Source organism: Spermophilus citellus (genome assembly GCF_964194105.1).
Source record: "Spermophilus citellus genome assembly, chromosome: 17".
Lineage (NCBI taxonomy): Eukaryota > Metazoa > Chordata > Mammalia > Rodentia > Sciuridae > Spermophilus > Spermophilus citellus.
Window position 1 is genome coordinate 9,367,923 of NC_138199.1, and position 13,778 is coordinate 9,381,700.

At 39.8% G+C, this 13,778-nt stretch overlaps 1 protein-coding gene across 3 annotated transcripts in view; it reads right to left on the reverse strand.

The window, feature by feature from the left end:
* Positions 1 to 13,778, reverse strand: part of MYOCD (myocardin) — a 97,571-nt gene that overhangs the window by 39,785 nt on the left and 44,008 nt on the right. For 2 of the 3 annotated variants that reach the window (XM_081271517.1, XM_081271516.1), the window contains 3 exons: positions 8,841 to 8,896; positions 7,317 to 7,392; positions 3,243 to 3,404 (listed from right to left, as the gene is read on the reverse strand). In XM_081271517.1, the coding sequence (XP_081127643.1) occupies positions 3,243 to 3,404; positions 7,317 to 7,392; positions 8,841 to 8,896 (294 nt within the window). Of the gene's footprint in view, positions 1 to 3,242; positions 3,405 to 7,316; positions 7,393 to 8,840; positions 8,897 to 13,494; positions 13,539 to 13,778 lie in introns of all 3 variants that reach the window. The other variant, XM_081271518.1, reaches the window with a different exon arrangement.

Sequence of the window (13,778 nt, forward strand, 5' to 3'; positions counted from 1 at the left end):
GAAATCCACACCATCGTCTTTTCATATGTTTTGAAAGCATTTAGCAACCTCGATATTCATCTTGCAAACTATTCTTACTAGAATAGGAATAGAAAAAATATTTCCAAAGAATATCCAGCCTACACCAAAAGCTAATAGAAGTGAAGGACTATGAACATTCCCATTTAAAAAAAAATGAAAATATGTCATCATCAGTATAACATAACAAAAAATTATACAGCATGATTTATTGCTTCTGATGCACTATAAACACATCTATAATAATAGTATCTTCCTATGTAACATATTCATAATTATTAAATTGTATTATATATTAACATATTATTTATTGAATATATAAATTATATGTCCTTTATATGTCACATGCTTAATCTTATAATTAAGTTGGACATTTATATATGATGTAGATAATATGGATTTAATAATATAGTATTTGATTCATATAGCATGTTACACTATATATGTAATTTATATAAAATTTACATAGCTTGTAAATACAAATATATGATATAAAGGATTACTAAATATGTGAAAATTATATATAACATGTCATAAATATTCCATACACACTTTTTAAATGATGTTAATTATATAGCATGCTAGTATCATGATATTGCTTTTCAAGTACCAGCCAAGGCACCAATATGGCAAAAAACAAAGAAGCAGGAAATAAATTTATGTTATTTGTAGGTACATGTTTGTTAACCTAAACAATGTGATTAACTGAGAAACTATTGGAACTATTAAGAAAATCTTATAGATGCTCAGTTACAAAATAAATGTGCAAAATTAATAGGTTTTCCATATGTTAACAATAATCCATGTGACTTCACTTAAAACAAGAACAAGCTTTGCTAAGAGAAATTTTAAAAAATTGAATAAGTGGAGAGGGATGCTATAATTCTGCCTTGGAAGAATTAGAATGTTTTAAATATGTGAGTTCATCATAAATTAGCCTATAAATTCATTGCAATCCCAAGAAAAATTCTAACAGGATTGAAGTTGGCGTATGAAAAAAAGATTCCAATTTGTACCTAAAATACACTTCTGAGCTTGGTGTGGTGGTACACACTTGTAATTTCAAACCTTGAGGGTCTCAAGCTCAAAGCCAGCCTTAGTAACTTAACAAGGCTCTAAGCAACTCAGGGAGATCCTCTCTCTAAATAAAATACAAAAAGGGCTAGAGATGTGGTTCAGTAGTTAATTGTCCCTGAGTTCAATCCCGTGTACCAAAGAAGGAAAAAATAAATAAATAAACTGCTCTGACAATATCCAAGGAACATTAGGAAATTTAGAGCACTGTAAGGAAGATTTCAAAAATAGATATCAAGACGAATTGTCAACTACATTATAAAATTGTGGGAAAAATAAAATTGGACTATTAAATTAAACTAAGCACTTTAAATAAAATTTCAGATGCATTCAGGATTTAAATGTAAAACTGAAGTACTTTGAGAAGATAATCATGGTGAATAAACTATATGTGAGCTATGAAACTATACTCTCTTTCTTTGTAGTTTCTAGAATAGATTTAACTATACAAAAATCTAAAATTGCCATAGGTTAAACCACTGTACACAAAATCAAAAGGCCAAGGACAGACTGATGAAAGGATGAACAGTGCTTGTGACAGATGGGGAAGACTTTCCCCCTATATAAATAGCACACACAAAGCAGTAAGGAGGAATACGCCCAGCAGGAAGAAGAAAGGCACAATCCAGCAATGACATACAATCGCATGGAAAAATAGAGTCTCCATGTAAACCAAAGAATGCAGATTTAATTAAGATCTGTTGCCTATCATATAAAAATAATAAAAAAAATAAACTCACGAGCTTGCAATAGAATGCTTTAAGAAATGATAAGAGATTGCCTGAGGGAGACTTTTCTCCGGCTCTGACATCCATCCTATCGGAGTAATGATGGAGAGAGAGCACTTGAGCACTCTAGGCCAAGTTCAAAGGCAGAAGATATTTAGTGTGGAGGGAGAGGGTGAGGAATAGAGAAAAATCACAATGGGATATGTAAGTGGGCACCGAGAGAGAGGAGTGAATTCACTTTCCCAGAGTTGATATTTTCTTTTGGGTTGTTTTTAGTTACACATGAGGGTAGAATCCATTTTGACCTAATAATAAAAAGCATGAAATATATCCTGTTCTAATTCAGACCCCAATACCTCTCCTTCCTCTTCCCTTTCCCCACCCCCTGCTCCCTTCCCTCTGTTGATCTTTCGGCCATTTACCCACAGTTAAATATTTTTAAATGAATACAGATTCCAAACAAGTATCCATTTATGTGGCCTCTGAATGCATGAGAAAGAGCGGAATTTCAGAATATGAACAAACGTGATGATAAGCTTCATAACAAACTTAGTTTTTGATTAAAAATGCCCTTATACAGACCTGGAGACAACATATTGCAATATATATATATATATATATATATATATATATATATATATATATATATATATATATATAACTAAATAATAGGTACCAGGAGTTCTCACAATTGTTTGTGGGCCTGATTGGAAGAAAGTCAGTCTACCCATATGACTCTTTAGCCCCCCTTTCTCCTTCTACCACTGTTTCCCCAGGTTTCACTTCAAGTCCCCCACATGAATTCATCACTCGAAGGATTTGGGGGTCCACTTGGTGCCAATTATTTAAGAGGTCTACAAAATGATTTTACTCAGTTTATGACAGCATTAATGTCTACGTCTCTTCCTTGAGTATTGGAACTTTGACCCCATGGAGCACAGCATATTCACATACACTGTGTAAAAAGTGAACCTCATTACCGTGAGCCTGGTGTGGTTATCTCCAACTTGGTCACTTGGGTAAGCCCCGGCAACATGGCAGCCAAACTGGGCTTGAAATCCAGCTGTTCTGGTTCAGGGCTAGTGCTCTCTCTACTAGACTGGTCCACCCCCTCTTTTAAAAAGGGAGTTAAAGAGGGCTGTGACCATGTCTCCTAAGCATGGGACCAGGGAGGGGACCTGTTTTGAGGAATACATCCAGTTAGGTTGTCCACCTGTCTGAGTAGAGCAAAGTTGGCCTGCGTGACCTGATCTTGGAGTGTTTGTGGCTGAGTTCCTTCCCCAACCCTAAGAAGAAATGCTCAGGGGCGTATGTTGGCATGGCTTTTGTCCAGTGAAAGGCCACTACCCCCAAAGTCCCTAGCGTGTTGAGCTTTAATTGCCTTTGAGCATCAGGGACAGGTGTGCAATTTGTTCGATCTACCTTTTATGGCTTCTTTCACAGCAGAATCCACGGGGAGTATGTTCTTCTCCACCAGCTCCAGTGGCCCTGGTCGGAGAGCAATCTTTTCATTGAGATCATCGGCGAGGCGGGCTCTTTTCAACTTCATCTGAACAGTTGGAATGGACCTCTCTGCAGTGGAGGCTGCAGGGTTGAAATGAAAGCGATCACTTTTAGAATCCGATGTCTTTTTTTTTTTTTGGCTTGTGGTTACAAAACATTGTGTCACACTTTGCTCTACCATCCTAATAATTTCTCAATGTAATCATCATCACTTCACAGGGATTAGCACCAAAGACCAGACACTTCCAAATAAAGGCAAATAGTGAGGCCCATAGAAAAGTTAGAGAAACTTGCTTCGAGAGGATTTTGTGGAAAGAATATGCAATTTGGCAATTTCTTAAGAAGCAGTCCATGGTATCTATGTGGCCTGCCTGACCCTATGGCTACAGGATTCGGATAGTGAATAGCACAGGCTGAACCTGCAGTAAATTTGATCTCTGGTGACAGTTTGTGGTAGTAGTAATAATATGACTTCTTAGGGGCTTTAGAGTTGTCAATGCTATGATACTGACTGACAGTCAAATGTCCAGTTCGGTTATAACAGAAAAAAAAATTTCCTGTGAAACCATGATTTAATCAGAGGAGTGTTAAAAAATTGAATTTATCCAACATGCAGTTTCTCATCATTTGTAGGTTAAGAAAGGTCATGTAACAGATCCCTAAATCCACCCCTATATGGAAGACATCAGATTTCCTCTTTAGGGTGAGTGCTGACTCATTTCTGTGGAAGAACTTTGAAGGATAACCCAGACAACCTATTGCTTTAATGAGGGAAATGTAAGTCCAGATTCAATAAGAATTTGCAGCTTTGCTCTCAACTTTGCAAATTTAGGAGATCAAGCCTCCCAGTTCCATTATTCTATCAGTATCACCCTACTAATCTAAACTTTGTGTCACTGATTGATCTAGAATTCTCCATACAGGAGAGGTCTGGGACGGTCTAATCAGTTGCAATAGATCAGGTTTGTCTAGAAGCTGCATATGCGATAAAGGGAACATCCGTACTACAAACCAAAGAATGAGGATGCTAATCCTCACTTCTCCCCAGACTACCCCTTGCGAGACTTCCTGGTTCAGCATATTCTGATCCATTCTGCATACACACCCAGTACTAATTTTCAACAAGTCCTGTCTTCTTGTATCCTTCCACAAAAGATGATCCTCTTCATCTGGGTCTCTCAAACTGGTTTTCCAAGTCTGGTACAAACTGAATCCCCTCTCTTCCTGACCAGTGCTTTCCATCCCAAACCTACCACCCCAATAAGCTTTGGCCCTTTTGTATACTCCCATGTCTCACAAAGTCACTCTGTACCTTTGCTTACTTTCTCTCCCCAACCTGAAGTTCTTCTATTCTACTCCTCACCATGAGCTTCTCTTTTAGGTCCATGATCAAAGCCTAACTATTTTCTCCTGTTCTTATTTTTATATTTTTTTTCCTGTTCCTAATTTTTCCCCGTTCTTTGCTTTATTGCCTCTAGAAATTATAGGCACTGGCCCCTCATCTTATATTGCTGCTTCTGAATTTAGATAATAAAAGTCCTGGAGGACCGAACCCATATTTAGTCTAACTAATCTTTGGTGCTCCAGGACGCTAATTCCCAATTTCTGTTGGGGAGAAGAGAGAATTCCATGAGAACCACCTGTGACATGTGACATAAACCAGGGACTACTCACAGTCTAATATTTTAACTCAAAACCATAATAATGCAGGGAATAACTCTTGTGTGCTTATGTGTGTGCTGGGGATTGAACTCAGGACCTTGCACATGCTAAGCGAGGCTTCTAGTGCTAAGCTACACCCCTAGCCTCAGAAATAACATATCTTGTGCCTTTTTGTTATAGCATCACTACCTACTCATTATCATAAATGCAAATAATGCCCAAAAAGCATTCCAAAGAAGTGGCCTCAGAAACACCTCACTCAGAGTTAACGACTTTTAATACTTGGGTGTTCTTCTTATTTAGTTATATTTATTGTTAGGTTTATACTTTTTTACTCAGACTTTGACTTTAAATGCAGTTTACTTATTTTTCCTTTCCAGAATTTAGCTATAAATATAATTTTGTTTTCTGCTTCTTTGGCTAAACATCTTGTAAGCCTTTTCTCATTAAGTGGTTATTCTTTGAAACCCTTGCTTGGAGTTGGCTATGTGGGATTCACTCATACCACACAGATGATCCACAGTTTGTTCGGCTAATTTCCTATTGTTGGACTTTTCACTGTTTTGCCATTTAAAGTAATTCCATGATAACATCACTGTATATAAATCTTTGTAGGTCTGATCTTTTTCTTTAAATAAAATACTAGATGTTGTATCATAAGGCCAAATGGTGGATACATTTTCAAGGATTTGATACATTTTCTAGAAATGTTGATCTCATTATACTCCCACCATCCATGTGTAAAGAATGCACGTATTTCCCATACCCTTGCTACATACAATGTTGATTTTTATTTGCTAACTTTACCATTAAAAATTCTGTTATCTCCCTTGAAATGGCTTTTCTTGGATTATTTGTGCAGCTGCAGTTTTGTGATGACACACAAAATGTTGTCACTGCAAAGAGGAAAGAATTTTGTCACCTCCACCTGAGAGACCTTGGTATCCTTTGGATGCCTCCTCAGGACCAAAACCCTGCAACCCACAGATCCCTTCCCTTGAGTTTTACATTATCTTTCTCTCTCTTTCCTACTCTGAAAATAGTTCTATATCTTATAATATCCCACCTGGTCCAGGGTTGGAAAATGGTCAGGCTTGGGAAGCCAGAATGATTCAGACATGATGCCAATTGAAGAACCAAGATTCAGAACTTTCACGATATTTCAAGATTGGCATACTGTCTTGTAAGCAAATCTGCATTCTAGAGAAGGAGGGCTGGTGCCACGTGCATGCTGTTCCCTCAGTCCGCCATGCTTTTCCTCTTTGCTAACTGGGTCCAGCCTTCACATGCCAACTCAATTCCTTTCTCCTCCCCAGAATCCGTTCTGGTTCCAATGACTCTCTTATTCTCTTCTGTGCATCCACGACACTGTGCACTTTCTCTCTTTTCATGCTGGACTGTGAAAGCGGAGTCTTGTGTCTACTTTCTCTACTATCCTCTGAGAGCCCTTGAAGGGCAGGAACCTGTGCCTAATTCATCTCTGTACCCAGAAGGTCTGGCAGACAAGCCGGTACCTAGTAGACATCCAATACTTTTGCCTATGGAATAAATATTTGATAGCTAAACCGTCAAAGTGAGAGGAAGGCTCTTTGAAGCTGGGCACCAGTGGTCTAGGAGATTTCCATCCCAGGAAAGACAATGCATGGAGCAGGAGTCAAATCCTCTCTTCCCTTATTCAGGTGTCAGAGTATGGGGGGCAATTATTGGTTTGCCCTGATTCACCTTCCCCAAAATAATAGTGGCACCTTCAAGTGGAACTGGGCCTGCATTGATCAACATTGTTTTGTGTGTGTTTTTTTTTTTTGTGTGTGTGTGTGTGTGTTTGTATTGCTGAGGATTGAACACAGGGCTTTGTGCATGCAAGGCAAGCACTCTACCAACTGAGCTATATTCCCATCCCCTAGTACTGGTATTCTAAGACTGTATTTCCCTGTGTACCCAGCAGAGGAGCATCAAACAGTTACCTAGCAGATACAGAAGCAACTAGAGAGCTTCATTCATTTTCCCAAATGAACAATGATTCAGATGAATAAAACTTGGCAACATATATTGGATAGTTCCTATGTGCTATATGATTTGTCCAGGCCGTTAGAGTTATAAAGTGACACACCTTAGATTGGAAACTAAGTCTGAAATCTTCCTAACCCATATATATGGATTTCCCACTTGATTTTTCTCCATGGCTTAGAATAACAAGGTTACTAATTGAAACCTCTTTGTATACCTCTCTGTAAGGAAGTTGCAGGTAGCAACTGCATAAGACAAAGAACTCTGGAAGCATGGCCCACCACTCAGTGGCTGTCTCTTAAGTTTGATTTCACGCAGCCTTACCTTGGAGTATGTGCATAGTAACCAAGTCGGCACGGTTGGATCTGTTTCTGCCCTTGCGTTTCAAGGAATCTTCAGTCTGTAGAACATGAACATGGAGAACCACTTAGTTTTAATTCTTGAAAAGCTCAAAGGGTAAAACTACTTTTTAATGACAAATGGAAAATGCAAATATCCCTGGTCTCCCATGTTTGGATGGAAAAAAACACTTCCAAAGTCCCCTCCAGGAATTTTACCTTAGGGAAATAATGGAGAGGTCAAAAGCTTAGGCCCATGTCAGGGATAGATAGGTTACACATTAATAAAACGTTTATATAACTATTGATGATATCAAGCTGCTTCTATTATAATCCATCCTGTTCTACTGCCTGTTGAAATGGTCACAAAATTAACTAAGGTCAGCGATAAAACATTGTGTAAATCCATCTATGATCATGACAACTTATAGCCTTTTTGCAAGTTTTTTGGTGACTTAGCTCTTAAAACATGGAGAAATGTAGATTCAGACTTTGGAAGGCATTTAGGGACAGCTAATTTGCTGCTTCCCCTTGTCTTCTGGATGGTAAAGCTGTCTGTCGGGGGTGACACAGGCTGTGGTAAGACCCATGAGGATCCCAAGCCTCTGATCCCTAGGCTCTTATCTTACTATATTGGGATCTTACTCTTGGGCCCCTGAGAAGGGCCTGGGGGTTTCTGCAGTTCTGATAAAAGACAGCCTGGTGTTCTTTGTTATTCTCCAGGTAGTGGGAATCACAGCCCCTCATGAGCAGCTTTGAAGAATTGCACAGTCCTTTTCTTCCTGTGTGTCCACTGATAAGTCACACGGCTAAAACTCTCGGGCAAAAAGACAGATACCCCCTCAGCCTTTCCTTTTCACTCAAAGTGCTGATGGTTACTAAATAGTATTTGTATCATTGATAAATTCACGTTGCAGAGATTTGTTATGAAGGTATGACAGAATATGTCAATTTTTCTCCCTTCAAATGCAAAAAAAAAAAAAAAAAAAAAAAAAAACAGTCCCCCTGTCCCCAAACAAACAAACAAAAAAAAAAAACCTCCAACTCCAGAAAACTCTGTAAGGAAAATAAATATAATTCCCTTGTCTTTATTCTTTAAGTAGCTGCAGATAAATTCTGTATTTTCAGACCTTGACTTAAATCCAATCATTGGATTTGAGAAAAATCTGTTTGTTGCTAAGAAAGGACCATAATAGAAGGTAAGAAAGCTTGCAAATCAACCTTACTTCCCTTTCTAAAGTCTTTTTGACCTCTGATGTATCCTTGCTATGATCCTTTTCAACATTAGAAAGATTGAGGACATCTTTATAACAAAATAGCAGTTGCAAAACTCCTAGTTGATCTCATTTCCACAGTCACAGGACAAAGATTTCGTATGGTGTCAGGGCAGGAAACTGGCCAACTGATGGAGTTCTTTGTAGAAATTCTACATGCTTCAGCCCAAACTTTGGCCTTTGGAGATCTATAACCTATGGTTTAAGTTCACGAAAGACAGTTTGCAAAAAATTACCTTGTCACTATCCAAATTTTTTCTTGGCTCATGGAATTCAGTTGGACTTTTCAGTGCTGAAACAGAAAGATAAAGACATGAGCAAAGGCTGGCCTTGGGGTATTGGTCAGTGTCACAGGGTTTGCTGTGTGCTTGCTGAGCTAGGCAGAGTCTGGAAGTGGTCGCCGTTATTAGGCCACAAGCAAGAGAAATGCCTGGAGGATGGCCACTGCCCTGAAGCCACAGGAGACAGAGGAAGGTGGAATTCAGGCCTAAGTCAGGAAGAGCAGCAGAGGCAGAATGTGCAACAGGAAGAGGAGTGGAGGCAGGACATTCCAAGCTCCTGAAGAGACAGAGGCACCGGAAGTAACCTTGGTTTAAGGGAGGAGATAGACAGGTAACTAATACCTTCAATGACTTTGTTCTGCCCTTGAGTTCAAAAGAGTGAGTTGACAAGTTGTGATCTGGGAGGGTGTGGTGTGTATTGTCGGAAGAGACTGTACTTTGGACCAAGTGACTGGTTGGTCATGGACATGCAATCGAGGCATTGGGTGTGAAGCAGAGAATCAGACTTGGAAGGGACCTCGGAGATAGAGAAGTCCATCTCCAACCCTGCATGGCGTGGGGAAAATGAGGTCCACAGATATGGATTGACTTGCTCAGGTCACAAAGTTAGGGCTTAGGGCCTAGGTCCTCTGATAACCCTAATCTTTTACAGGGTTTGAAAATTCACACTATTACTAACCAGTAGACATGAGTGCTAGTTAGTCATATGAAAAACACATGGTAGCTGTAAACCACCAGGACTAAATACCATCTCCACTCTGTCCTCTGCCTCCTCTCCATTTCTCTTTTGTGATGATTCAGTAAACCCTTTGAATGTAGCAGAGTCCTAGAACAACCCTCAGCAAAATTCTGCATTTTGTATTGGTTTTTCAGGTCCCCTGGAGCAATCTCATTGGGAGCCACGATCACTTTTCATTATAAATGATGAGGTTGCTCAGAGGGTAGGGCATTGCATTGATGTTTTTTGCACTTTAAGTATGGGTGAATTGATGATTCCCATGATTCAGAGTTCTCTGATCACTCTAATGGATGTCCACTCAGGCCATGAAGTATGCTTCTAAATCTTGGCCAGAATAAAAATTAGGTTTCTGGCCAAATTAGCACTTGGGGTCATAAGTGTGTGTATGCATGTGTGTGAATGTGTGTGTGCGTGTGCGTGCATGTGTATGTGTGTGTGGGTGGGTGTATGCATGCATATATGCCTCTTTCAGCCCTTAAGACCATGTTAAATCTGCACATGATTTCAGCAAGGCTTGTTGGATATTAAGCAGATGTCGTATGGTCATGGTGGGCATCATAACAGTGGTTGAACATATTATTATTCTCTATTTGGAACACTGTTTAGGAAGTTAGTGTCATGCTGTCAATCAATCTTCTTGTTTCACTCCAATATTGACAATGTTGAGCAGAAAGACAATGTAAAATATTTCCAGCTGGCTGGAGTGTACCCAGTCGAGTTGACAGGCACTCTTCTCACTTGGACCAGAGATTAAGCAAAAAACCAATATTTTGTTTGAACATCATATCTTTCACTGACCTGGAAACCAGCTGTTGTTTTCTTAAATTGGACTTCTCGGTCACACCTGCCTTTGTCCACATTTCTTCCCAGTTAGTGACTTTGAGAAGTAAATGTGCAACTCTGTGGCTTGTGGCTTTTTTTTTTTTTTTTTTTTTTGATCTGGGGTTGGGCTCCGACCTTAGTAAGAAGGCTCACTTTTTCTGACATTTGACAACAGGTGGAATTTGTAGCGAGGATGTCTGAAGAGTGAGTCTCTTTTCCCTCAAAGCAACCAGATCACAGAAAGTCTGCTTGAGGTCCTTTGGGCACCTGTGACCTATGCAACCTGCATCTGTTGGTCTTCACCTCTGTCCTATCACCTGGTGTCATTTAATGAGGTATTACCTATTGCCGAGGCTTAATTACTTTCAAGTGATCTTAGAATTGATCTTTATGAAGTGGTCAAAAAGAACAAAGCATCCTTTCCCTAAAGAAACTGTCCCCCAAAAGAACAGTATGAACTTATCTTGACACGTCTCTTACATTCCAAGCACAATTGTTTCTAATTGAGCTTGGGATGTAGGAGGAATTTATCTGGTTCTCTTATCCCCTTGATTCTTCAATTCTCATTAGTGGAGCTTATTCATTTTTTTCTAAGAAACACTGGATTTCCTGTATCTTAGCTTTTTAGAGCTTAAAAGCGCGTTACTTCTTTGATGCCAATAACTCCCCTGTGAAATGATTCACAGGGTCCAGTTTTCTGATGCCAAGAGCACAAAGTTCTTCTAGAATCTTCTATAGGATGGGAAGCTATGTCCATTTAGCAAGGTCTTGGGAAGAATACAAAAGAGATACTTACATTGCTTTTACCAAATGTTCTTCTCCTTACAGCTGGGGGTGGGGTGGGGTGAGTTCAGCCCTTAAACTTAAGAGGGGTACTGGGTCCCATGAAAAAAATTCCCCTACAATGGCCCCAGGGTTGAGTTTTGCCTTCTCTGTGACTCCAGAGAATGTGGGCTTTAGCCATCTCCCCTGCGGGCCCACAAAAATCATAATGCATCCCCCCTCCACCCTGGTTGATTTTTTTTTTTTTTTTTTGGAAAATACACAAAGGACCACTTCTGCTGCCAACCCCAAGAGTATCAAATGGCAAAATTTTGTATTTAAAGGACATTGACATTTAAAATCGAAAAGGAATTTGGATTCCTAAATTAAAAAAATAAGTCCATGTGATTTCAAATTAAAATCTGGTTATAAATCCAGTCAGCCACACATCTGACTCGTCCCCCCTGGAGGAAGATAAATCGCTTCTCACAGGGGAATTCATGTTCTCGCCTTAGAGTTTGGTTGCCGGCTATTCCTATTTCTGTCCCTGAAGCTCCAGCTAATTTGGGTCAGCTGTGTGTATAAATATTTGCTTACTTAGAACTCAAAAAAAAAAACGATCCGGAGATAAGAACCAGCCTCTTGCAGTCCTCTTTGCACCAGTCAAACCTCTCGCTTCCAGCAAGATTCCAGACTATGGAGAAAATAGGCCTCCAAGAACTCATGGAAGTCAGAGGCCTGACTCGTCTGAACTGGGCAGGGTGTGGTGTTGGACTGCAGCTCTGGCACCATAGGGAATGTTGTGGCAGAGCTGGACTTCTCTCAAGGGAACCTCTCACTACCAGGCTCAGGGAGAACTCAGCTTCATGGGTACAAAGGATAAGAACCCAGGGACAGAATCAAAGAGCCCGAACAACTAAAGCCATGTTTCCCGAAGTGTAGCTCCTGGGTTACATCCTTGGCATCAACTTGGAACCTGCTAGAAAGTCCAATTCTTGAGCCACACGTCAGAACTACAGCATCAGAAATGGGGGAGGATGGGACCTAAGGATCTGTTGATCTGTTCCTCCAGGTGATTTTAATGCACAGGTTTAAGAAACGTTGCTATGGAGTTTGTAAGGCCAGTGGGTCCTGACCTAGGGTCCTTGGGAATCTGAGTTCAAAAAAGGAGCAATAGATTGCTAGGACTGATTTTTAGTATTTCAAAAGGTTGAAGGAAAAGGGTATGTCTGTCCGGAGAAAGGATGCTCGGCTAACAAAATTGTCATTTTTCATTGCCACTGCCTGGAATCATAGAAATATAGCTTGGAAATGGTTGTTTTCATCAAAAAGCATTGGATGATAAATGTATATGCTGTTAACGAATAAAAGCAAACATATGGATTAATAATTAATGTATGTGGGTTTTTTGAGGAAAGACACAACTATTTCGTACATAATACCTATGGCAGTTTAGGTGTATAATTAAAGAAGTTCTGGGTGCCATCAAATTTGGGAACCCTCTATTTGATCTCTGTCCTTTTCTTATCTATTCTTGGTATAACCTTGAACTAGTCTAATTAGCTTCCTGTGCTGTTTCCCACTTATAAAACTAACTAAGTAATGCTTATTTGCTCTCTGCTTTCCTTTTAAAGACAGACTGGATCATGAGTACTTTCTTTTTTAGCAATTTGGATATATGCTATACATAAGTGATAACACTTTGGAAATTATATTCTCTTTTTAGGTTGGTGATAAATTGCTTATTCGGTACCCAAATTATACTCTTAGGGGTCTGGAAACAGTCCATTTTTCTAATGTAGCTTTGTAATATTTAAGACCTAGCTTGTACAGTTGTGGAATTTGATGCAACATGCGTGAATACTTTGGAATTTTTCCGAAAAAGGATACAAAGACGAATTCAAAATGTGTCTGCAATGACTGGTTTTGTAGTTTCTAGGGGTCAGGGGATAGAGAGATGGGGGTGGAAGGTGGGATTGTTGACCCCAAATGGGATTGCCATGAAAATCCAGGGCACCTTTCCTGTCTCTGAAGTTGAGATGTTAGAAAGAAGGGAAGAGGCAGACAGATTAATCCCCTCGTGCCGTGTTCTGCTCAGACAGCCAACAGTGTGTGGTAGGGTGCTGTGGGGAGAAGCCAAGTCAAATGAATGCACTGAGAAAAGGAAGAGAGACTTTGTCCAGTCCACTTCTCAAAACTATGGTGAAGCTGCATGGGGCGCGGGTGCAGGAATTGCCCCCATCATTCTTCTTGCTACCAGGAAGGTCACAGAATTCGGGGATTTACCAAGGCTTTGCAGTAAGTATGTGGCTGCTGTAGCTTGGATTAGTCTGCAAAAAAATAAAGGCAGCACCATTCATAGACAGCTCATTGTATCTTGAAATTCATTGACATTGATCAGATCATGGAATCAAGCTGCCCAGACGATTCATTCATGTCAGGGACAGCTTTCTCTGGCACTCTGTGGACAGATAGCACCCTGTCTGGGATGTACGTCCTCTGACATCTGTTTTACTTCCTCTACTCTCATCTTCTGTTTTCAAGCTTTTCTTCCTGTCTCCCTTGGGTTC